Source organism: Thermobia domestica, chromosome 6 (assembly GCF_964235325.1).
Source record: "Thermobia domestica chromosome 6, izTheDome1.hap1.1, whole genome shotgun sequence".
Lineage (NCBI taxonomy): Eukaryota > Metazoa > Arthropoda > Insecta > Zygentoma > Lepismatidae > Thermobia > Thermobia domestica.
The window spans coordinates 229,157,822-229,183,189 of NC_137459.1; the positions used below are offsets into that span (position 1 = coordinate 229,157,822).

General features: G+C 34.8%; 1 protein-coding gene across 2 annotated transcripts in view; it reads left to right on the forward strand.

Annotated features, from left to right (window-relative positions):
* Positions 1–25,368, forward strand: part of Apoltp (Apolipoprotein lipid transfer particle) — a 6,186,292-nt gene that overhangs the window by 5,113,848 nt on the left and 1,047,076 nt on the right. For both annotated transcript variants that reach the window (XM_081762641.1, XM_081762640.1), the window contains exon 52: positions 554–704. In XM_081762641.1, the coding sequence (XP_081618767.1) occupies positions 554–704 (151 nt within the window). The remainder of the gene's footprint in view (positions 1–553; positions 705–25,368) is intronic.

Consider the following 25,368-nt stretch of genomic DNA (forward strand, 5'->3'; position numbering starts at 1 on the left):
CCATCGAAACTTGTGGGTCCTGTGGTCATGAAGGACTAAATTTTATTAAAGAAGTTGGGCGCCGAATAACTCTCAAGACAGGCGACACTCGAGCTTCAGCCTTTCTTATACAGAGATTAAGTATGGCTGTGCAAAGAGGGAACGTAGTAGCGATACTAGGAACGCTTCCACCGGGAAAAGCATTCGAAGAAATCTTCCTTCTGTAACCACCCTCCTCTCACCAAACTCACGCAATTTCTGCTGATTATGTTGCATATTATATAAGAAATTACGGACAACCATTCTCTTACTGTATGGTTAATTTACCTATCTGTGTGTAGTCTAAATAACAATATTATTACTATAGGTGCAGTATATAAAAACTCGTCAATTGTATGAAATTTAAGTGTTATAATATACTTTATTAAATATGTGTTTATTTCTGAAGTAAAATGTTAGAAATGTACGTTTTATTATTAAGAATTTTTAAGGTTAGAAAAAAATACAACTACAAAAATAAAATTAGAAAACAGTGTGTTTGTTGTTGTGAAGTGTTAAACTGTATACATTGCAGGCTGGATCTAAATGCTGCTGGATTCTTGCTAAGTGATGGAAAAATTTATGAAGTGAAACATATTGCCACATACAAGAGGTCCTATCTCCCTTTAATGAAAGGTTTGGCTCAGGCCAAATTGAACACTTTTCTGAATGAGATCCTGGTGGAGGTAAGTAGACACCTACGCGGAGTTGCAATATGCTTTTGTATAGTATGTATATTGGTAGTATATAATAGTGGTTTGAAGGAGAAATGCTGCTCAAATTGAAATCTTGGGTAGTAATGGAAGTTGTGGTTTGTACTTAACATTAGAATTGTAAAGTATTAGCCATGTCGAATAAAATCAGCCACTTTCGTATGGCTTAATAATTTTTAAATAATAAAAATTACTTCTCTCATTAAAAATGACTTTCACAGTTATTCACAAACGCATACCATATGTAAAATGAAATACATGATGTTTCAATTTGTTATTTTTTGTAGTTAGAAATCATGGTATAGTTCAATAGTCATACTTTCGCCAGTTTATCTGAAGGTTTTAATTTTGAGTAATTGGTGTCTTCCCACTTTGACTAGTGCCCACTTTGCCTAACAGTTTATCAGCTGTCAATCACAGATAATAATCTTATCCGCCATTTTAGGTGAAATGTCAATTCCCACTTGGCCTAATTCACATTACGCCCAACAATATTATCAGGAAGGAAACACTCCTTACATAGAAGATATGGCAGGGTTTCCATACTTATATACAAATGACAGAAACTTACATACAAAATCCGCATTTATTTTAATTAAACACAACATATAAAATATTTCAAATATACAACAAATAACTTACATCAAAGAAATTATTACAATCATATTCACAACTTATAATGAAGAACTAAGTTTGCTAAAAAACTGTTTCATTTCCTAAAATGTCCTAATTTTATTTGGAGGAGCTTGAAGTTTATGAGTACAGGCATCATATTTCGTTTCGTTTATATATTTAGCGATAATCTTCCGAATACAACCTTGAAGATGATTTTATTCTGAGAATCAGAGGCTGATTTACAAGTGTATTTTGGGAGGAGTTTTTCTTACTAATGTTTAGTTTTTCTAAACATTCGTAATTTTTATTTGACGGGATTTACAGTTTATCAGTAAAGGCATAACTAATAGATATTTCCTTTGCTTTAGACATTCCGTAATTTTGGGGAACAGGCTTCAGCCCGAAAGACCGCCCCTCTAACCTTCGCAAAGCCGTCACTGCTGGTGATTAGTAATAATAACGATTTAAAGACAATAAGAAAGGAAGTCGGCCAACTCACAGTACCGCAGTATTTCTACTTCACAGATGGAATGAAGAAAAGCTTTGTCAGAATGGTCGAATGCTGTGTTGAATCCGAACTTCCCGATAGAAGCGCAAAAGCTCCACTCAGTCATGTTTGTTGTACAGTTGTATTTATCTTAACAAATATATTCCGTAGTCCTTTTTTTGTTGTGGTGGGGTGGGGAAAGTTCCGTAATGATATGAAGGGTGTGAGCCAAAAACATGCTAACCAACAAATTTTCAATTGCTGAGTTATTCAGCACCAGATAGACAGCAACGCATACCGCTTCGTTTAATCCTTCATGTATATTCTTATGTGATAAATCAGGTTTCCGACTTTCAAAATGGATTGTGCAGTAGAAAATCTCTAACTTCTTAAAATAGTAAAATTGTGGGTTACCATGTTCTTGCCTCACGCCCTTCATATGTTGAATCCCTCTTCTCAAAAAATTAAGAAAACTTGAGGACTGAGTAAACCGTGATGGCGGTTATATAAAACTATAGAATTTCAAGAATATACAGAACCAAAAGCTCTAGATGTGCAGCCTTTAAGTGTATCATATAAATCTATTCTCTTATGTTTTATTTTAATTTTTTTTTTGTTCCAAAAAGAGGGTATGGAATATTTTGAAGTATAAATACTACATAGAATTTTCCTAGTTATTTGTGTATTTTTTTAAAAGAACTATTTACTTTTAGGGTAGGCTGGCTTATACCAGCTGTTTTTTTCTTTAAAAAAATAAGCAACTGGTTTAAACAAAAAAATAAAAATAAAACGAAAAATGCGAATCGTGTGAACTTCATGCTGACGTTTCCACACATCAAACAATCTGCATTAGTTTTATTTCCTTTTCACCTTTTAATCAAGGCGTCCCATGTTCAATTCTCGGTCGAACCACAACCCTTCTTTCATGCGTAAATAAAGTAGCGGTTCGGATGTAACTTTAAACGAAAGTCTTCTCCTTGATAACTTCGGTATTACGTAAGGATGGTGAGCCTAAACTACGGAACGAAACCAAATCGTATATCTCTGCATGCCTGAATGCCTGTTGTTTTATAAAGAAGCCAAGGTTGCTTAAATATATTGATAGAAATTGGCATAATTTATCGATTGCCTACGTACCTTGCACATTAGCTTGGATTGACTTTCAATGATATGTACGTACTAAATTTTTAATTTAATACCTCAGTTTTAGCGTACTGATTATGATATGTTAACCTTTAAATTTTACATGCAAAGCAAGAACAGGATTTTTTCGTTATTGTTTTACATTTAGAGTAATGACGGGATTTTCCCGATGGCTAGGGCGGGAGTTTCCCAATTTAAGAAATTTACTGACCAGATTTCTTTAAGCTTATGTGACCTCTTCCAGCATAACCCCGTTGTTACATAATAACATCAAGGCGAAACAAACTTATTTCTGTCAATATGTAATATAAAAACATAAAGAAAAATGTATAAACCCAAAAAAAACCTGGTTTAAGCCAAAAAAGCCTAGTTTAAACTCCCCCCAAAAAACGGGATTTTGGCATTTTCAAAGAAAACATGGTTCTTGCCAACCTGCTTACTTTTGTATATAGGAAGTTTAAAAAATCTTATATGCATTGGTTAATCCTTTGAAATTCATAATGTAAATATGTTGAGAAATAAAATTGTTTAAAATATCTTTTCGAAATTCATGGTTTATTTTCGAGGTTTTATATTATTATCGGCATCAACCACTAATTAAATGACTTTCTGTGTTATAGAGAAGCGAAACAAAATCTGCTTTATCAATTTAAGACAGAATTTTGAAAAAAAAACCTAAAATTTCCCAAGCAAAAAAGCGAAGCAGAAAAAACCGAGTTTTTTTTCGAAAAAAGCCGTTTTTTTTCGAGCCGTTGCATCTCTACAACTACATATCATTTGGAACTTTTCCAAAATATGTATGGATATTCTCAAAAGTGCCAATCAGAGTTGGAATGAGACAGTGAGTAGGTGGATCAGTGGGTCTAGTGGGTCGTGTTTTCGGAGTGTCAGTGGGTCGTGGGTCAACAGCATGTGACCCACTGCGACCCACGACCCACCATGATCCAATGCGACTTACCACTCGCTATGACCCACTGCAACCCAAACGCACCAACACACTCTGCTCACTGCATTGTAGACAGCATCTTCTGAACAGCATGTTTCTTTTAACAATCGATTCTAGCCATACTTTGGCGGACCTGGTCCAAACTTTCTGGTGTATGTATTCTGCATTATTGTTTTAATAGAACAAAATTGTCACTTTTTTGGAGTTGAAGAAGAAAATTGAAGAATCACTTGAGGTTAAATTTATATCATGGCTGTCAAGGTAGAACAAAACGAGACCTGCGGGCCATCCAGTCCGTTCCTACTACTACTATTACTACTACTACTTTTTAATATTATACAATGGAATCGTATAGCAAAACAGCACACGTAATGTAAGTAGATCACTCTTTTGGGTATTCTTTAAAAAATGCAAAAAAAAATCTTTGGTCTGGGTTTGAACCCACGCCAAAAGCAATTATAATTACTAGCACATTGCGCTAGTACGCACGGCCACGAAGATCGCCGGTAACAGTTATTTGATTTCTGCTGTATTTATATATGCCACGTGGCAAGAAACTGATAACTGCAACTAAGCAGATCCACGTATTTACCTCCTATGAGTAGGGTCGAGCATGATTTTAAAAAAATCCTTCTGAACACTGGTGAGTTTGTCTACGTTTTACTTCGAAGGCCTCAATTTCCCTTTTTCCTTTTTCCTGTTTACTTACCTGAGATGAGTATCTCTAGGTTAAAGAGAACTTGAGCAATTCGTGGATATTGATATTTCTAATTGTAATAATAGCAATAGGAATTATATTACTACTTGGATTTCGAGACTATGAGTTTTTAGAGGAGCTAACTACAAGAAAAAGAAAAAAAAACAGTTTTGAATCACTGTAATATAAAAATTATTATATAAAAAATGAAGTAATTATCTGTGCCTAATAATTACGGCCAAATTGTCAATGACTTTTGCTATATAGTTAGGCCTTAATTCAAAATTGGATGTTATCATAATGTTTTCATTATAATAATATCCTAAGGTATAGTGGGGATCCGAATTTTTGCCAAAAAAGAATTGAGCATTTTACAAGCAGTTTAACTTACCTGCTGAAATTCATTACCTATATTAACTCTTTATTGAAAATGAACAGAACGTCTCCTAGCGTTTTCTTAAACATCTTATTTATGGGGAGGAGAGGCACTTTCTATATATGGCAAATTGATAATGGATATGTAAAAATAATCGAAAACGATCGATATTAGTTAAGACACAAACAATGCAGTGTTTCCTATCATATACCCATATATGCTTACCATCAGGGGCGGATCCAGGACGCACTTCTTCGGGGGCGGTGGACTGTAATACTGCTACCTAGAGCTACTTTTAAGAGCTCCGAACTCTGGGATTTATTTATATATAAAATAATAAAGTTTCCTCTTGTGAGGGTCGATCGCCCCTCTGGATTTGCCCCTGCTTACCATGCGCTTTCTACTATCAAAATTGCTGAAGCTTGTCTATTATATGGAGCGCTTACAGCACGGAGCAATCAACTCATAAAATTGTGAGGAAAATACGCATAGAATTTGTAATGTAAGTTTCTGTACGTTGGACTACTTACCTTGATTTGAGACTTCAAAAATTTCATCCGTTTTTCTACTGGAAAGTATCGATAATTCAATGAGGAAATAATTATACCATGATAATTTAATTGACATTCATCGCAATTTTACACATGACACACACTTTACCATTTTATGTCGTAAAGGTCAGATACATCGTTATTGTAATAGAGCGGTGCTTGAGCGATTGAGGGTAGAAGTTCAAACTCCGATTAGTTAGAATTACACAACTTGACTGTATTACAACAGGGTAAAAGGAAAAAAAAGAAGGAATGTCACTGATTCTGTCTTTTGATGAATAAATGTTCACAAAACAGCTTAATTGTGATAAATGAATAAATGTTTATTTACACTAACTACACCACAACTGAAACACTTACAACTTACTGTTAGATTGTGTTTTTTACGAATTCCGGAGGACCGTCTTGTATGGATTTTATGGTGCTTAACTTGCTGACACACACACACAAAACTGTTTTTTTAAAACAAAAGAGAAACGTTATGCAAATATAATGGCAATAATACAAACTCACTATAAAAGTATCTATATTCTCACCTCTCTTGATTGAACCAAGTCAGTCAACTTAGAATCCACATTATCACTTTCAGGTAAAGGTACAATTTAGTAATTGGTCTATTAACAGTCCTATGGGGCCGCGGTGGCTCAGTGGTAGAGCGTTCGCCTCTTGTGTTTGGGGTCCCAGGTTCAAACCCTGCTCCCGCCAAGTGAACTTTGTGGTGGACAAACACCGTGTGCGTGGGTTTTCTCGGGGTTCTCCCACTTTCTTCATTCCACCATTTCGTTCATTTCTCATAATCACCGTCTCCTTTAGCCTAACCGACATAACCGTGGGACGTTAAACTTAAAGATTTCATTTCATTTTCATTTTCTATTAACAGTCCATGTCTTACACTTTACACTCACTACTCTCACTAGTCCATCTTTTCCACTCACTACACATACGGTGTTTGTTTAGCACAATGCCCACTAAGCTGGAGCTGGGTGGAACAGGGTGAACCATGAAATTAACAACGCTTCAGTAATAATAATAATAATAATAATAATAATAATAATAATAATAATAATAATAATAATAATAATAATAATAATAATAATAATAATAATAATAAAAAAAATTGATAGTTCAAGTATTGAAACATCCTATAGTACAAATATTTGAATATAATAAAACGCGTGTCATCGTCGATCAATCGCCATCAAAATTCCTAAAGTAAAAATGGAATTACGCGTCGTGGATTGGATCTAAGAACCTCAGGTTTACTTGCCACGCGCCTTGACCACTGAACCACGATCACTATGCTGTAAATGATTCGTCTTTAGTCTGGTTAGGTTGGGTTTCTTTGCCTCCGCTTGCAAAGTTGTATGTTATTTTTCTTCGTTTCAAAAAGTCTTTTGTATTTCTTATATGATGATATAAGTTAATAATCTTCGGCAAAGTTTCTATTAATAACATGAGTTGTTCTTAGACCTTGTGTTCATAAATTTGTTTCTTCTCACCACGAAACTACAAGTATGGCAGATTTAATTCTCCGTCACTTCATTTGTTTCAAAGCATTCGCCATTACCTGGTCAAAGACTTGTGTCCGCCACCATAGATAGTACTTTGTTTGAATACGAAACCAATTTACTTATATGCATAGGTATCAGAATGGAAAATGCATATGATTTGTCAAAGTCATCGATATTAGCCAATTAGGGACAACTATTTGTTCATATTTCAGAAGTGAAACAAATTGTGTCTAGTGATTGGGTAGTGGTAGTGACTGATCAATTCTTATTGCTAATAATCAATTGCCATCAGAACAATATGTAATTTCTGAATTTCTTTATTTCAACAAAATATAGAATTTTCCAGTTATTCTTCTATTGTACTAGGGGGTAGCTGCAGCCCAGACGATGATTAGTATATCATGAGGTTACTATAAATTTCCAAAAATATATAAGTAACAGCTTAAATCATTTTGACACTCAAAAAATTGAAAAGCCTAGGCTAGATCCGCTACTAAGATCGTCCTGTATATAACGCTTAGTGGGATCTTGATAACAAAAATAGAATGGTTTGACAAAAAAGGCTTTTATATAGTTTGTTAATGATTTTTTTTGATTCAAGATGATTTTCTAAAAAGAAAATATTTAATATTTTCGTACCATAATAGTGATAATGCACCTTAATACACCAAATTTCGCTCTTGTAGCACGAGCGGTTTTGGAAATGAATTTTGAGTGTCCATATTAGATTCAAAATGCTGACTTTATATTTCCGTAAGCTATTACTGATAACATATTTTCTTCACTTAGTTTCATTTATGTAACCCCAATGGTTTCCAAAATCACTTCCGAATGACCATTTAATTTAATATGGCATTATTTGCGGGATTTGGCTGAAATAATTGTATTGTTAGTGGATTGTACACATGTGTGAATAATTTTAACCCAATTTGTTACCTGGAGGTGGCTGAAATTTTAGTTCAAAAATGTGATTGCTATTTCGGAATGTGATTGCTATATATATATATATATATATATATATATATATATATATATATATATATATATATTGCAAGCCTATCTATTGGTTGGTTTTTCAAGTCAATAATTGAAGACTCGCTGTAGAAAACAATGCAACTGCCACCTTCAAACTATTGCACTTATTTGATTCCTTAATACGTTTATGCCTCACAAGTAGACCTCACCACTTCACCGTTGCGTTAGCAAAAGGAAACAACTACTGTCCTAGCGTAGGGTTGAATATAAGATATTGACAAAAATTTTAGCTGCTAATGAGCACTAGAAATATGGGAAAACGAAATAGAAACACGCATGTGGGAAAGCCATCTACAATATAATTTGATAGTTGCAAGACCGATATTTTTTTCGAAATAGATGAAGGAACAATAGTTATGACTTCAACTATGTAAATCGAGTTAGGAGGGATGTTTTTATGGCATTCCAGATCATGGCCGCCATCTTGAAATCCGCCATATTGGATCAACGTCAACTTTTTCAAATGGAAAGAGGGCCATGTGAGGTATCAAACAACAATGATTTTTTCCACTCAATCTCACACACTAATTAGTTTTTCCATATCTAGAACGGTTTACAACTTACAGTTCTTTGAATGTTGAAAAATTCGTTGTTTGTAGCAGATAACAGACAACTATAGTGACAATGAATATAGCTCCAGAGATAGCATTCTTACAGGACAAAATTACGGCAATGCAAGAAATGCAAGTTCTTAGCATTCATAAAATGGTCAACACAGAATTTTGAAGAGTACCATGAGCACCTAATAAAAAATGAAGCATCACAAATATCACAAAAGTTAATGCTGGGAATATTGAAAGCGTGCTTCTTCGACACTTCGAACCATTCGATCGGCTCATTAATATATACTGACTTACAAAATGACTAGTGAATCATTCCTGTGAAACGAGGAGACTGAAATTGATTGTACACAAGGGAATGCAGAGTGACAATAGTATCTCTGTCATGCAGTTTTGAATGGAAATGTTCGTTCTTTATTGCATAATCACATATAGTACGCCAATGTTTTGTATTGTCTAAAAAAATGCATTTAAAGGTTGAAATATGCCGGTGGTACCTTTTGGAATTCGTCCCACTTCCACTGATTTCCCAGGTGGAGCTATTGTACTTCGCATCTCTTCATTATTAAATAATTCTCAGGTATCCAGCATAAGTGAATTCCTGCTCCCTGTATTCGACCAATAGCAATTCACATACCGTTCCGTTTCCACACTAGCTTCTTGATTGTTTATCTTATGATGTGCCACATCTAGAATATCCAGAGTGTACTCCATTTCGAATTCCAATTCTTCATCCGCTAGGAATCTAATTATGTCATCTGCGATTACTCTTTCCTGCTCTGATATATTTGTTGCATTGTGCTTGAACCGTAATATCTGTAACTGCTGCAGGAGGTACATAGCAATGTTTGTTTTATTTAACGCCATGGTGTGTCGTTTTTTAGTCTATAATTGTTGCCTGCACACACTCTCCCTAAGACACACACACGCACGCACCCCTCAGAATTACAGGCTTAATGCAATAAACGAAATAACTATTTCTCAAACACTTCCAAGTTCACGGGTAGAACTCACAGTGAGAATAATATATTTCCTGCACTTGTCTCCTTACAAAGAGTTTGTCGCTGTAGAATGGTACACGATGCACGTAAGCTTCTACCTTATACCGTAGCTGCTACGACCAGTAATGCCATTGGCAACCAATATTGCTATTCTCTTCATCGTACTGCCCCAACTGCTTATAGTTTCAGTTTGAATCTACAAACGCACACACGAAGTGGCGAGATCAGAACCACTTTATGAATGCTGAGGACTTTCATTTCTTGCATTGCTGTAATTTTGTTCTGTAAGAATGCTGTCTCTGGAGCTATGTTCATTGCCACTATAGTTATCTGTTATCTGCTACAAACAACGATTTTTTCAACATTCAAAGAACTGTAAGTTGTAAACCGTTCTAGATATGGAAAAACAAATTAGTGTATGAGATTGAGTAGAAAAAATCATTGTTGTTTGATACCTCACATGGCCCTCTTTCTATTTGAAAAAGTTGACGTCGATCCAATATGGCGGATTTCAAGATGGCGGCCATGATCTGGAATGCCATAAAAACATCCCTCCTAACTCGATTTACATAGTTGAAGTCATAACTATTGTTCCTCCATCTATTTCGAAAAAATATCGGTCTTGCAACTATCAAATTATATTGTACTTGGCTTTCCCACACTCATGTTTCTATTTCGTTTTTCCCATATTTCTAGTGCTCATTAGCAGCTAAAATTTTTGTCAATATCTTATATTCAACCCTACGCTAGGACAGTAGTTGTTTCCTTTTGCTAACGCAACGGCGAAGTGGTGAGGTCTACTTGTCAGTTAGATTTTCATACTTCTAAGTAATACTATTTTCTATTTTGTGATGCTTGGGCACAATTTACTATCTTTTGTCTCCACTGTTACAGTAACTTTTGTTTTTGGCACTTACATTGTTTTCTACAGCAGGTCTTCAATCGTATTGAAGTAAAGTAATATTTGGGGCATTCAGAGCACAATGGATCCAAGTCCATTTTCAATGAAGTTCAGTTTTTCTCAGCAAATGAATTATATTTCAAAACGTAATATCTTCGCAGTCAAGAGTCTGAAATAAATTGAACTAAAACCACGTGAAAGAGCGTGGGCTAGTTTCATATGACAGCCGATACACAGGAGCGTCAGTCGGGAGCAGGAGGGCAGCCACCTCCACCTCACCCTGAATTTCAGATTTTTGGGAAAATAAGTCAGATTTAGAAATCTTTTGATAAGCAGACCAACAGAACAAGTTTGAGGTCGTCACACCGGATAAATACAGAGGAAATACAGATGATCGAAACAGGAAAGTTGAATAGGTCCTATTTCCTGAATTATAGGCAGGCCGGAAACTCAAGAGTAGAGCCACCTTTGGAATCCTCGGGCAAAGAAAGAGCAATATAGGCCAATAGAATTGGATTATAACTGATCAAAATCCGTATTTATTCGGTATGGGGACTTCCTATTAGTTCTGTTGGACTTTGGTCAATAAAAGGTTTGTGAATTTGCATCACTGCCCTTAAAATATGAAATTCGGGGTAAAAGGACGGATGACCACTAAACGGACACCTCTCTCTAGCGGCAATCATATAAAACTCTAGATTGCACCTTGTCACGTAGTTTTGCTTTGTTACAGTTCGGATTCGTGGTTGCGAAGATATGACGTTTTCCGTCGCTGTATTCTTTGTGGTATACCCTGTATTTATTGAACTTAATTATGCATCTCTGACGATGGCATTCGGAACTTTGTTTCTTAATCTTTCTCACACTGCAGCGTACATAAAATAATATTAATACCTTAAATTTATGGGCAGGGAGGGGGGAAATAGCCCTCATGTTCCCCCGTTCCAGAAATGCCCTTGTCTAGTAGTTGACCTATAAAACTGTAGCCCATTGATTTATTTGTGGATTTTGTAGAAGGTGGGAATATTTATGCAAGATTGTGTTCCGTATAGCAGAACAACTTTAAAGTGGGGTTGGGACAACGTTATTTTTAAACCTACCTACTTTGAAATTATACTAGTTTGATAGCCAGCCACCAGGTTCATAATTTTTTTTTTCGCTTTTTAACCCATTAGTGCATGAAGTTTCCTAGAGAAATATTTGTGTACAATTTGTTATTTTAAGGTATGTTTAGAGCACTTTAAACGACTGTAGCGAATTCTACTTGAAATTTTCGATTGTAGTGGGCGGTAAAAGCAATAGTAAATATCACATGCACAGGAACTACTTGACTAATAGACGATATTTCAGCAATGTGTTTATTATAAATAATATTTTATTCTTCACACAACATTAGCACTTGAGTTCTTTGGTTAATGGTTTTAGTTATTGACAACGAATTCACATTTCTTTAACAGTCATGTACTTGGAACATTATTGATATTTCAATAACAATGGCCGCCTGTGAAGGATTTGCCCTGTAAATCCAAAGTGACAGTTTTTTGAGAACAATAACACCCTGTCATGATTGTTAAAGGATCGGGCAACAATGATTTGTTCGCAAAAGTTATGGATGTTAGGTTATAATGAATTAAAATGTAATTAACACAACATCCTATTTTAAGGATCATATGCGCTAATGGGTTAATGCGGTCTATAATGCGGTTTCCGACGTTGCACTACCTTCAGACGAAAGCCTGTTACTTTGTGTATCGGAATTGCTTGCCTTTTAATCGTCAGGAGCTTTTCCTTTATTAAAATATAGTCTAATATCCATTTCCTTATAACGTGCTTGTCAACGAAGAAGCTACCAATTCACAACTGCAGTGACTGCTCACTGATAACTGAAAATGTTTATTGTTATTATTATTATTACTGTGCTACTCAGATGAAGAATCATAAGCAGTGGTATCAGATGCAACATTTTCCTTCTAGAAACAATTCTATAAACAAGACCAACATAGTTCGCGACAATAAACATACTAAAAAAGTAAAAAAAAATGTTACTAAAACATGAAGTTGAATCATTGTACTTTAAAAAAAAATGTATAGCCTAAGAAAGGTGGAAAATGTCTTCCCAGGCTGGGAAGACTAAATTAAACTTAGAGACAGGGAAACCAAAACTTAGAAGGGGGGAAATTCCCAGGCTTCCCTGGCTACAAATAAATCCCTGCTGTAGCCCTATGAAGATATTACATTTGCCGAGCTAAAATGAACCTTTTTGAAAATGAACTTGGATCCTTTGCGTTCTGAGCACCCCATATCTAAAAATATTAAAAAAAAAAAAAAAAAAACTGTTGGAGCTAAAATTATCCTGAAACCCAAGTTCTGTTCGAAACGCCGAAAATTTGTTTGTTTCGTTTGATTGATTACAGTTTCGTATCAGTAGCAAAGCTATATGAGACAGGGTTTATGGTTTAAAGTGTTATCCGAATCATTCACTCTGAAATTTTACGTCGGATCGTAGTCAAAATCTATACAACACATTCCAGACGTCTCGGGCTTCTACCCTCAAAATTTAATGTTAAAAGACCGAAATTTGCGCCCTGTAACGTGGTATATACATACATACAGACGAATAAATGTAGATAAAATCGTTACAGGAATCTCACTAAAGTTCGGAAATGATGTGACAATAAGTATTACGCTTTGTTGTCTGAATACAGCAGAATAAACTCTTTTCCAAGATAATTATTTTATTTATTTCTTCAATATCATTTCTACAAGTAGTCCAACTTTCGGCTGTGACACTTTCTTGCAGGTTAACTGATAAGCATTTGAACAATATAGTACATGCTAAAACAAAGGGAAAAATAGAAAAAATAAATAAAAATCACATTAGGCTACTGTACTCTTGAGAAATCAAAATAATCACACGGGAAAACACAGCCTTCTGAATGGGGAGCACTATTTTTTTACAATTTTCTTTTCCTGACATATATATATATATATATATATATATATATATATATATATATATATATATATATATATATATATATATATATATATATATATATTTCAAAAATAAAATAAAAATAAACATCTGTTTAAAACAAGCCTTAAAAATACACGTGTTTGAAACAAAATGTTTAAAACACACATAAAATTTGTTTTAAAGAAAATCAATTGTGTAAAACAAGTTTTAGTCGTTTGTTTTAAACAAAACAAACCTGGTTGATCGTCCTGGGGTTTCAAAATATTTATTCTGTGTAACAAAGTACATCGAATCCGTACCTTGTGTGTGTGTGTGTGTGTGTATGGCTGTGTAATCGTTGGTTTTGTGAACAAGGGTTTTTAAATGTAAGTGTCTGTGAGTTATTTATGTATAAGTTTGGGAACACTGTCAGACCTTCTATATAACTAGGTAGAGAGTATTTCCTTAATGAGAAGATCGTTCGGCGTAATTAGAACTATGCCTAATGGGAATTGGCATTTCACGTAAAATGGTGGAAGTGATTATTATATGTGACTCACAGCTGATAAAGTGTTAGACAAAGTGGGAATTAGGCCAAATGACGAGTAAATCTGAGTAATCATGCGGATGCAATATCCTAGTTTCAAAAAATAACACATAAATTTGTGTTATTAACTAGGTAAATGTAAAGCTTGGATCTTGGATATTGATCTGCTCAGCTTAACGTTTAATCTAAAGAGACTGTTTTGTTGTATATTTGAAAACTAAAATATTACATTTAAATGACTTACTAGCATCTTATAAATTGAGTATTTTTGTTTTTATGTTCGAAATTTGGAGATTCTCCGTTTGTCTACGAGTTTGCTTTTCTTTGAATTCTCCCATGACAAACTTGAAGTGAGAGCTCGAGTGTTTGCATATGCACGTAAGAAATGAAGTGGACTATTATTTAATATTATTTTCAGGAACATGAAATATAATTATTTCATAGACGTATTATTAGCTGTTGGTACTTTTATAATAGTACATTCTTGCCAGTCTGTTAACACTGAGGTTGAAACTGATTTGTAGAATTACAGTTTTATTTTAAACTTGATTCTTATATGTTTTATAATGTAATTGTATATTTATAATGAGATTTGGAACGCACACGAATGAATTAGCATGATGACTAGGATACTTTAGCTACAACTTTGTACTTTGTATGGGCACGAGCAAGAGCGGATTCACGCTTGCAATTTTCATATCCTGCAACATTAGGCAACGAAAAATATCCTAAGGTTTGTTGGTTGAGAACTACACAAGGCGTTCTACAAGTGCTCTAGTTAGTTTGAAAAATGTCAAAATAAATCAAATGAAATCTTTGAGTTTTACCTCCCACGCTTATGCCGGTTAGGCTAAAGGATACGGTGATGACGAGTAATGAATGATATGGTGGAACGAAGAAAGTGGGAGGAAACGGGATAACCCCAGGAAACCAACGCACACGGTGTTTGTCCACCACAAAATTCACTTGGCGCGGGCTGGGATCGAACCCGGGACCCCATCCACCAGAGTTGAAAAATGTCAGTGTAGCAAAGAGCAAAAATACAAAAATATCCATGCCTCAGCGACGAATAAAAAAATCAGTAAGAATACACCACTTAATATCTACAGAGCGATTGACATCATGAGAGAGTTACAGAAAACAATATTTAAACAGATATATCAAGGAAAAATTAATGTTGGTCAAACATTCATTTTATTTCACAGGTTACACTATTTAGTAAAATCTCTGAATGTTTACATTGTCCGTTTCAACGTTACCTTCACTTTTATTAGGTTCCAGTTTTAATATCTCTACTAAAACTTTCAGAAAAAATATCCTATCAAGATAATTTAGCTCGAACTTTGTTTCGCGAGCATATTTTTTATCAGCAAAACCATTGTAGATATTTTTTTAAAATACATTATTATCTTCTTTTATACATTAAACCTAACAAGAATATTTTCTGGGGTTAAATTACTGGTTATCAGTGGGTTTAGAAATTGAAACAAAAAAGAAAGAAAGAGAAACGAAAACAAAAAAAGAAAAAAAAAACGAAAAAGAAATACAAGGGGAAAAAAGTAAAACAATCTCACAAAGTAAAAACAACATGTACAGAGTTTGTCAGTTCAACTTGCTAAAACCCTTGCATCAGTAGAAAACATGTCATATGTTTCAAATATGACAAATACTCATATTTTGTGTGCACATGAATTTGTGTAATTTAATCCCCAATTAATAATACAAGCATGTTTCATTAGAAGCATATACGACACCAAAAGAATACGAGTTTTCTCTTGTTATACGCCGTAATAAATCATTCATTATCTCTTCCTACATTCTAAGTAACCAAGAACTGTAATTTTGTAAAGAAGACTAAAAAAATTGAACTAAAACACAATCAAATGCAAATATCGATGAATATTTCGGATAATATTTCAATTGGAGATTTCTCCACTCTATCTTTCTCCCGGTTAACACGTGATTCTTGCATTTCATCTCTAGATGGACAACTTGGAACAAAGATAAGTCATCATACACTCTGAAAAAACAAATCAAATTTAAAAGTATTAAGTAGACTTAGAGTGAATTTGAACTCAAGACTTCCGAATTTCTAACCTAGTGCCTACAACACTTCAACTATTCTTTCACTACTTTCGAAGTTTCCTAACGTCAGATTTCTGTCATGAAATAATGGTCTGAGGGAGAAAGAACGGAAACAAAACTTTGATTTAAAAAAAAAGAAACAGAAGTAAACATAAATTTTTGGTTTGCCGAATGAAGGCTTAAGTAGAAGTCTCCGTTAGGACAACCATTTTGACGAAACCTTGAGCATGACACAATATTTCTTTTCTCTCAGAGAAACCTGTGTGGCTTGGTAGGTATTTAACTAATTGCGCTGAAATCTAAAAGAAACGTCTTGTGTGGTAAAACGATACATTGCTATCTGTGAAAATGATTTTTCTCGTTCGTTTACATTATTTAATCCTTCCTTGAGCCTATGTTATGAACGTGCCTTACATAACCATTAATCAGGTATTGGCGAATACATTGAAACAAGTGCAGAATATGAGAATTAAACCTGTCTTATCTGTAGTTTCGTGCCGAGAAGAAACAAACTTGTGAACCAAAGTTTAAGAACAACTCAAGTTATTAAAATAAACGACGCCGAAGATTGATTTGTATTTCTCTTATCATCATAAAATAAATACAAAAGACGTTTTGAAACAAAGAAAAATACGTTAAATAAGGTTGAGAATCGAAATAATAAAATAATAAAACTTCGCATGCGGAGGCAAAAAAAAAAAAAAAAAAAAAAAAAAGAAAGAAAGAAAGAAAGAAAAGTATTAAGACGAATTGGTTACCCCACAGTGATCGTGGTTCAGTGGCCAAGACGCTCGACTAGTAATTTGAGGTTCTGGGATCCGATGCACGTCGCGCTAGTATTTCTTATTTCACAATTTTGATGGCGAATGATCGGTGATTGTATACGATTTATTATATTCACTTATATGAATACTCGGATGTATCAATACTTGAGCTATCGAAACTTCAGGAATAATAATTTTAATAATAATAAATTAATAATAATAATCTCGTGTAGAATTAACAATTAGGAACACCTTATCGTTCAGGTCATGCCATTACAAGCAGAAACGTGACATTTCGCAAAAAAAATCTATTTTTTTAATGTTACCCATGATAAGTGGCATTTCTCATCTCGTTTCTAAAACCTAACAAATAAAATCCGGACGATAATTAACATTTTGCATTCGAGACGGAACGAGGCTAAGTCAAATTATCGTCTCGCTTTCGGAGATGACAATCGAGACGAGACGAAAAGTATAATAAACATTTCTCGTCTTATCTCGATTCTGTAAATAGTGTATGCCCATTCTTTAAGTAAGAATTGGTCTGTAGACTTATTTTGTTTTTTGTAATTCAGAGCTATTGATTTATGGTCTGTGAAGGTACTTTTTAGCAAAGCTTTTATAATTACACCTGCATATCATAAAAGTTAGTTTAATATATGGCTTACTGTTCAATGATATTCAGTTATTTTTATTACAGTTATTTTCCTTAAAACACACATTCTACATGAAACTTTATATTACGCCTTCGTTTAAAGTTTGTGTAGTTGCAGACGTGTCCTGGAGGTACGTACCACCCTCCCCGAAATCCCGAAATTTAAGTAAGTAAGTTGTATCAAATTATGGGGAAATGGGAGGAAGCGGAACCAGGGGAAAACCTACACACACGGTGTTTGTTTAGCACAATGACCACAAGGCGGGAGCTGGGTGGAACAGGGTGAACAATTAAATTAACAATTATTCAGTAATAATAATAATAATAATAATAATAATAATAATAATAATAATAATAATAATAATAATAATAATAATAAAGTGCTGTAAATTTAATGCTCTACCCTCTTCCCACCAGCTCCCGCCCAGTGAGCATTCTGCCGGTCAAACGCCGTGTTTGTATAGGTTTCCTCTGCGTTCATCTCCTTCCCGCTTTCTTATTTCAATGTTTGTTTCATCCTCATTACCCATGTCTTCTTTAGCTTAGTCTTACTTAAAAATTAATTTCTTTAGAGCTCTTGTGAGTTCAGGAGCAATATTTTCTTCATGAAATTATCCTGGAAACTTTTCGTTTAACATTTAGCTAGTTGTAGAGACTTATGCAGACAGCATGCCCTGTTGGTGTGTGCACTTCTCTCCAATCCCGACAATTTTGTAACCTTTGTTTAACGCTAGGGACGATTCTACAGATTTTAATACATTCTGTCCTCACACTGAATTTATCTTTATTATTATTATTATTATTATTATTATTATTATTATTATTATTATTATTATTATTATTATTACGGAAGATTTGAGACCTCAATATTACGTCCTGTTCCAATGCAAGTAAAAATACTAAAGATAAAGGAAAAGAAATTGGTTTGGACACTGTTCAAGACATCCTTTGAAAGGATTAGTGTCCGGAAGGAAAAAAAAGGGAAAAAGAAAGTGTCAGCTCCTACAAAATATGATAATCGAAAGTTCGGAAGACTTAACAGAAACTAAGTAGGATTTGCCTTCATCACGATACATGGTAACGCCTTTTCTTTGAGTAAAAGTCTTTCAATTATTCATGCACTATATTGATAATTTAACAAAATATACATACAAACATAACAAGGAACAGTTAAAATTTACCAATTTTGGATGAATGGATATATGAAACGTGTTGGAGATCGCGAACGAAAATATTATTATTGTTTCTAGTACGAGTGCAAGAACTCGGAAACAATTCCACAATGAAACAATAACGTTTCAGACACATTTGTGACTCACAATAGGCCTTAAGGATAACCCTTATGTATTTGTGAATTGTATGCTAAATACGCTAAATTTTAAGAGAGTACGAATAGAGATTGTAGACTGTGACGTCATGTTGTTAGTATTTATCATGTGAATTAAGATGTTTCAACTCTAACTTTTAAGAACGAGAGAATTTGACTATTTTTTATTTTATTATCCATCAGAAATATCAACATTGTAAATGATAAAAATTTTCTCAATTACCTTAGAGGTACTCCAACCGCGATCTCTAAATTACGAAACGAACGCTCAAGCCACTACCCTAAGATTGGTTTATTAAGTAAGAGTCAAGAGGCACTCGTGTATGTACCAAATGGCACACGTTTACTATTGCGGTATTTTTTAACGACGAAACGCTGATTTCGGTCATGATAAAATATTATATTCCAAAGAACTGAAATTTAAATTTAAGGAAGACATACAAACTGGAACGAACATGAAGGAGAAATTGGTCTTGAGAGTAATTCCAATCCTTGACTGGAACCTGGTGCCTCAGACAATATTTTTTCTGATCACCGATAGTATCTGAGTAACTTGTCTCTATTATACTCGGTTATTCTCACTTTACAGTTATTTGCAGTAGCGTTGAACGATAGGGACACAACACAAATACATCGAGGATATTTTAATATTTCAAATGCTTTCCTACCGGGAACCGCAACTGAGACCCTGCATTATGAACTATTTGATGGGTGGGGTAAATGGTTTGTTCCCAAGGCAAGTACGCTTGAGAGGGACACCATCGTGCTCGTAGGTTTTCTCTTTCCACCAATTCGTCAATCATAATTCACTTCTTTTAATCATAGTCTTCCTCAACCTAGCAAGCATAGTCATAGGACATTAAACGCAAGCGTAATGTCCTCATTAAACGTAATTGAGGCTTTCATTCTCAAGCTGTTAACCCAAAGAAATCCGAACCGAAAAAACAGTTGTGTTTTCTATTGCTCATGATATGTTTTACAAAAAGAAATATATAGAGAAAAACATGGGAAATCGTAATTCGATGGAAAAGTGAAACACCAGACTCATAATACCTTAAACTAAAACGAAACCATTACATATTGCTTTTAATTTTTTTCTAAAATATTTACGGATATTCCTAAAAGTGGTTATATAGTGTCTGTTTTCAAACAAGACTCTACCAAATTACGGTTAGTTTTCTGAAATAAACAAACATATTCTGTTTCACGCTTAAACCGAACCCAAACAAGTTAACCAGTTGTTGGAATACGTCTAGAACCTAGTTTTTAATTGTTGTTACTATTGTCTCGTGAAGTCAACTGCCGTTATGTGGTTCAAACTTAGAGATAAACCTTTATAATCCACTCTTTCCGCCGCTATATGTATAAGGTGTTCCAAAACAACACCGACAATGTTTGGGAGGCGATTCCTAACACCAATATAAGACAAAAACTATAGACCAACCTGGGTACAGAAATGCTTCGTTTCGGAGTTATAAGCAACCGAGAACATGAAAAAATGAACTTCAAAAATCCATAGCTCCCAAACTATAGGACACGTTTCAGACACATTTACGGAGGTATTCCGAGACAACCCACGAGCACGATATTGTCCACCTCAAGCTTACTTGCCTTGGGAACGAACCAGCAGCCCCTCCCAGCTGATAGTTTAGTACGCGGGGTCTCGGTTTCGATTCCCTGTGGGAGAAACTTTGAAATGTTTAATGTCCTCTATGTGTCTGTGTTCATGTCTCTGTCGTTCAATGTTACTGAAAATAACTGTAAAACCAAAATAACGGAGTCTAAGAGAGACAAGTTACGCAAATACTTCCGGTGAACCAAAAAAGGTGGACTGAGGAATGTTACGATCCCGTTTCTATGTGTTGGGAAAGAAGAAAAAAAGAAAAACGATGATGAAGACAAGAAAAGAAATGTTGATGAAAATGCTGTATATTTTTCAGATTTGTAAAGGCTATTAAGGTTTTGTAGTCTTCTTTGCTCGTTGCTTTTTTTTAAAAAAGGAAGAAGTTAGTTACTACTGTAGAGTGAGAGAGAGCGAGAGAAATACATTCCTTTGCTGGTTGGTTAGTTCAAGGTCGCTTGCGCGGTAGAAGACGTGCCTTGTCGCGATCCTAGCGCCGTTGGCCTTCGAGGGAACTCGCAGCCTTCTCGGCTGCGAACTGACCCTTGAATTCGCATGGAAGGCGGATGTTCCTCCAGTCTTCGAGCAAGCCGATTAATTATTCTCGACGCCGGAAAATGGGCCGCGTGTCTTGTTCCTTTTGCTTGGTTTTGTAGTGTCTGCTATTTCCTGTGTTACGTTACAGTTGGAAGATGTTAAATCACAAGAATAAAGGTGCAAGCTGTGTGGTGTTATGTGACTATTTTTTTTTCAAAAAAAGGAAGAAATATAGTGATACGAGTGTTGCAAATGGAAGGTTGGTCTTTGACCATATGATTTGGTGCAATGTAAGTAAGATTGAATGGGTAAGATTATGCTCTGTGGTTTTCTCCCAGTGTCGCGAATGGAGTTGGAAGTATTAAGTTAAAATTGCAATTGCTTAAATTTCCGTAGTCTTTGGTATGTTAGACAAGTTGGTTGCAAATTCAGGAGACCAGGGGCATTTGATGGTTTCACTCTGTTACGTGCATATCTGTAAAGTTGGTTTAAGTCTTAGTTGATCGATCACTGTCTCCTTTTGGTGACAAAGCGATTGTATTTTGGAGTGATGAAATGGTGGAATGTCCATGTGGGTCATTCAAGTGTAAGGAGTGGTTGATTTGCTATTGAGTATAGATAACCCTGTTCTTGATCATTACTTTCTAATAGCTTGTTATCAGTGCAGCAATACTCGTAATAACCAGAACCTGAAGTGGTCGTTCGGTTGGTGGAATGCCAATGAGGGTATAAGAGTCAGAACAGTGGTCAACACTCCTTGCACGTTGCAACGCCTGGTCTTTCATATGTATTATATTCACTGTAATCAGGGTAGCGACACTCGTTTTGTCCAGTTGTCTGACAGAACGGTGGAATGTCAGTGTGGGAAAGCGAGTGAGAGCATATCACTTTAAGGAAACCCGACCTAAGTTCGGTCATTGTGAGTTTAATTAATCTAGAAACTAGAACGTGACGCTCGTTATATTCAGTGAGAAGCTAGTCTGATTGAATGGCGGAATGTCAATGTTGGAGATTGGTGTAAGTTTGTTAGTTAATGTCCGCAAGTGACACAAGACCAAAATCTGTCTCTCAGTTTCACTGGAGTTTCATGTCGTGACTCTCGTTGTTTGTGGATCGAGAGAGCTGACTGGAGTAGTGGACGAATTTGTATCATTCCTGACATTTTCACCTTCTTGACCTAAGCATTGGTCTTTCGAACTAGTTTGTTGGACACGGCCAAAACACATTTATTCTTGTAGTTAATTCAAGAAGGACGACACACAGACCCAGACCAAGGCATGAAACAAAAGAAAGGTGACCTTGAAAGAAGCTTATGAAAGGTGTGTCTATATTAAAATATACTTCATTCGTTTGTCCTAGGTTTGTGTTTTACGTCTGTGGGTTGTCATTTTCGTTTCCAATAGGATTGTGTTATTGATCATTTCTACGCACAGCGATAATTATTACCTGGAAGTGATTGATAATTCAGCATCTCATTTTGGCAAGCGGGCTTAAACCCGAAGTGCATGGAATTGTTTATAATTTACTGTTTTTCAGCCTTAATTAATGCAGATAAAGATTGATGTTAATTCATACCGGATTTTGAACTACCTGAGATTCAGACTCTTACCTGATATTGTAGGCGAACGGTGCGGTGAGGCACGGCATTTTAGAATTTTTAGAATGAATTGAAATTGCTTGTTAATGAATTGTTTATTGTTGTTGTCAAAATTTACCTTGCGGATCTCTTATTTTTGGAGATTTCCCCCCACTGAATTTTCTTTTCGTCCAATATTTGATTTTTTTAGAACTTTTTCTTAAATTAAGATTTGAGATCAATTTAAAGGAATTTTTCTCTCCTCTCTGATCGAGTAAATTGAAACTGTTAAAAAACTTCATATTAATTATTATTCATTAAATTTGTATTTTGCTCAAATTCATAATTTTTGCTGGATAGCGTTATAACTCCGATGAGAGTTTGGACTTTAATATAATGATCGATTCAATGATGTCAAAGAATCAATCCTACAAATAGACTTCGAAGGAAGAAAGAAATTGTTTGTTGCCCAATATATTTTTTAATATTGTATTGTATTTTATTATAATAAATGATATTTACTCGAGTTGCTGTTGTTGCTGTTATTTAATAAATATATATATATATATATATATATATATATATATATATATATATATAACTTGTGTTTAGTATCTAATATTTAGTAGTACATGTTAATGCTGAATTATCCATCTGTCAACTGCCGATTATCGGGGGATTGCGTCTGTCTTCGTAGATCCCTCTGTGGTTGGACTTAGGGTGGTGTTGACAGGTCAACATTGCTTGAGTTTTTGGTATCTATGAATGTTGCTCTTTTAACATCAGCTCTTGTCCCGACAGCGGATGGGAACGGTACAAAATGGTTCAAGGGTCATTTCCTATCTTTTTTATTTTCGATTCGATTATTAATGGTTCAGGATTTTTTTCTCAGTCATATATGAAATTACCTTTGATGCTTATTGTAAGTAATAACTGTTATCTTGAGACAGTTTGAAGATAAAGCAAGGTAAAATATTTTGGAGATTGTGATAATTAAATTATAATTTTGAATATAATAAGTGAAAATTAAGGTTGTAATCAAGTTCATTGTGTATTGTAAAAATATTTTTTAAGACTAGGCTTCTTATATAGGGCTGATCCATGCTGGTTCTCCTGCGTTGTTGTAGTATCCGTAGTTAGTTTAGTTATAAGTTTGTTTATACTAACGTGTGATATATTTTTTGTGTGTTTGTTTTTTTTTCGAAAAAGTGTTTAAGGGATTTTTTTTAATTTGACGTTTTATGATGGCTAATCGATCTGAGTATGAGCGTTTTGATATACCTGACGGGTGTTCAGAACTTGTAACACGGGATAGAACTGGTTACTGTGATGCTGATTCGCGTTCAGATTTTGGTCAACTAAATAAGTCGTTAACTCCTCCCACTCAGGGAATTCTTTGCGCTAGGCAGCTCTCTACTGAAATCAATCGGAGTATGTGTGGAAATAATGAGAGCATGCATTCTGTTAACTATGGGTTTAGGCAGGTTAGGCAGGTTAATGCAACTAGTTTAGAAGAGTCCCAGCGAGACTTAAGACAAGTCGCCCTTGAAGCTCCATTAAAGCAGTCTAACCAGACGGGGTTGTTAAATCGGGATTCTTTAAACGATAGGGTTGCTGAAAATGTTCGAGGTACCAACACGAACAGGTACCTTAATCTTCGTGATTATTATCGAAGAGTCTCTCAGATAAGGAACTCTACTCCGAAAGCTCCATTGAGTTCTCCTTTTCTCCAACCAGTAAATAGATATGAAGCGAGAAATATTGTGGTATCTGTTGTAGTTGCTGGAGCTAACAGAGTAGATTCACCTGATATTGAAAACAATTTAATGCGTAAATATGCATTCAAAAGAAATAGTGATTCACTTGAGTTGAGATTTAAGGATGTTAAATTAACACATGGGAGCAACAGTCATCAAGTTTTCAATTTGTTGTTGAAAATAGAAGAAACATTATAAGAAACTAGTTATTCACTCGGGATGGTATTAACCGTACTTGTCGTCAAATGTACAGGGGCTTTATTAAGAGAAATCTTATTTGCCTTGAATAACAATGTAAGTTGGAATAATCTACGAGGGAATTTACTAAGCAATTTTGGTACTCCAGTAAGTAAGCATTCCTTTGTTTCAGAATATGTTTATAGAAGACAGAAGTTGTCTAAAGAAGTTAATGATTATGTAAGGTATGTTATTGTAGCTACGAATGTATTGGGGTTTGATGGTCCAGAATCGGAATTAGTGAGTATTATTATGTGTGGTTTAAATCCTAATCAAGAGTATAGGATGGTGAATAACTACTTACCTGCGTCACGTTTGGAATTATTGGAAATAGCTGAAAAACACGTATTGAGCTTCAGCAATCACTTGGATTATAATAGAGAAATGAATAATGCTAGGAAAAGATCTAGTATTCTAGTGTCAAGCTATCATAATAATGGAATGTGTCTGAATGAAACCTCGGTAAATAATTCTTTGTTAGAAAATAAATGTAGATCAACTGTGTATGAAAATAAATTGAGTCCATCGATAGGTGGCTCTCGGGATTTTCGGAATTCCAGGGGTCCAAGTAGTTTGTCTGAGCCACGTGTAAATTCTAAAGCAACTTCAGCGGGTATTCCTTCAGGAATGGACAATACAGTTGCGTCTTTCGTTGTCAGAAAAATTAATAATTAGTTGACGGACATTTGCATCGACGGAGGTTCGAGCTTCAATATTGTGCGTGCAGATTTGGTTCGTGCTTGCGGTTTGGA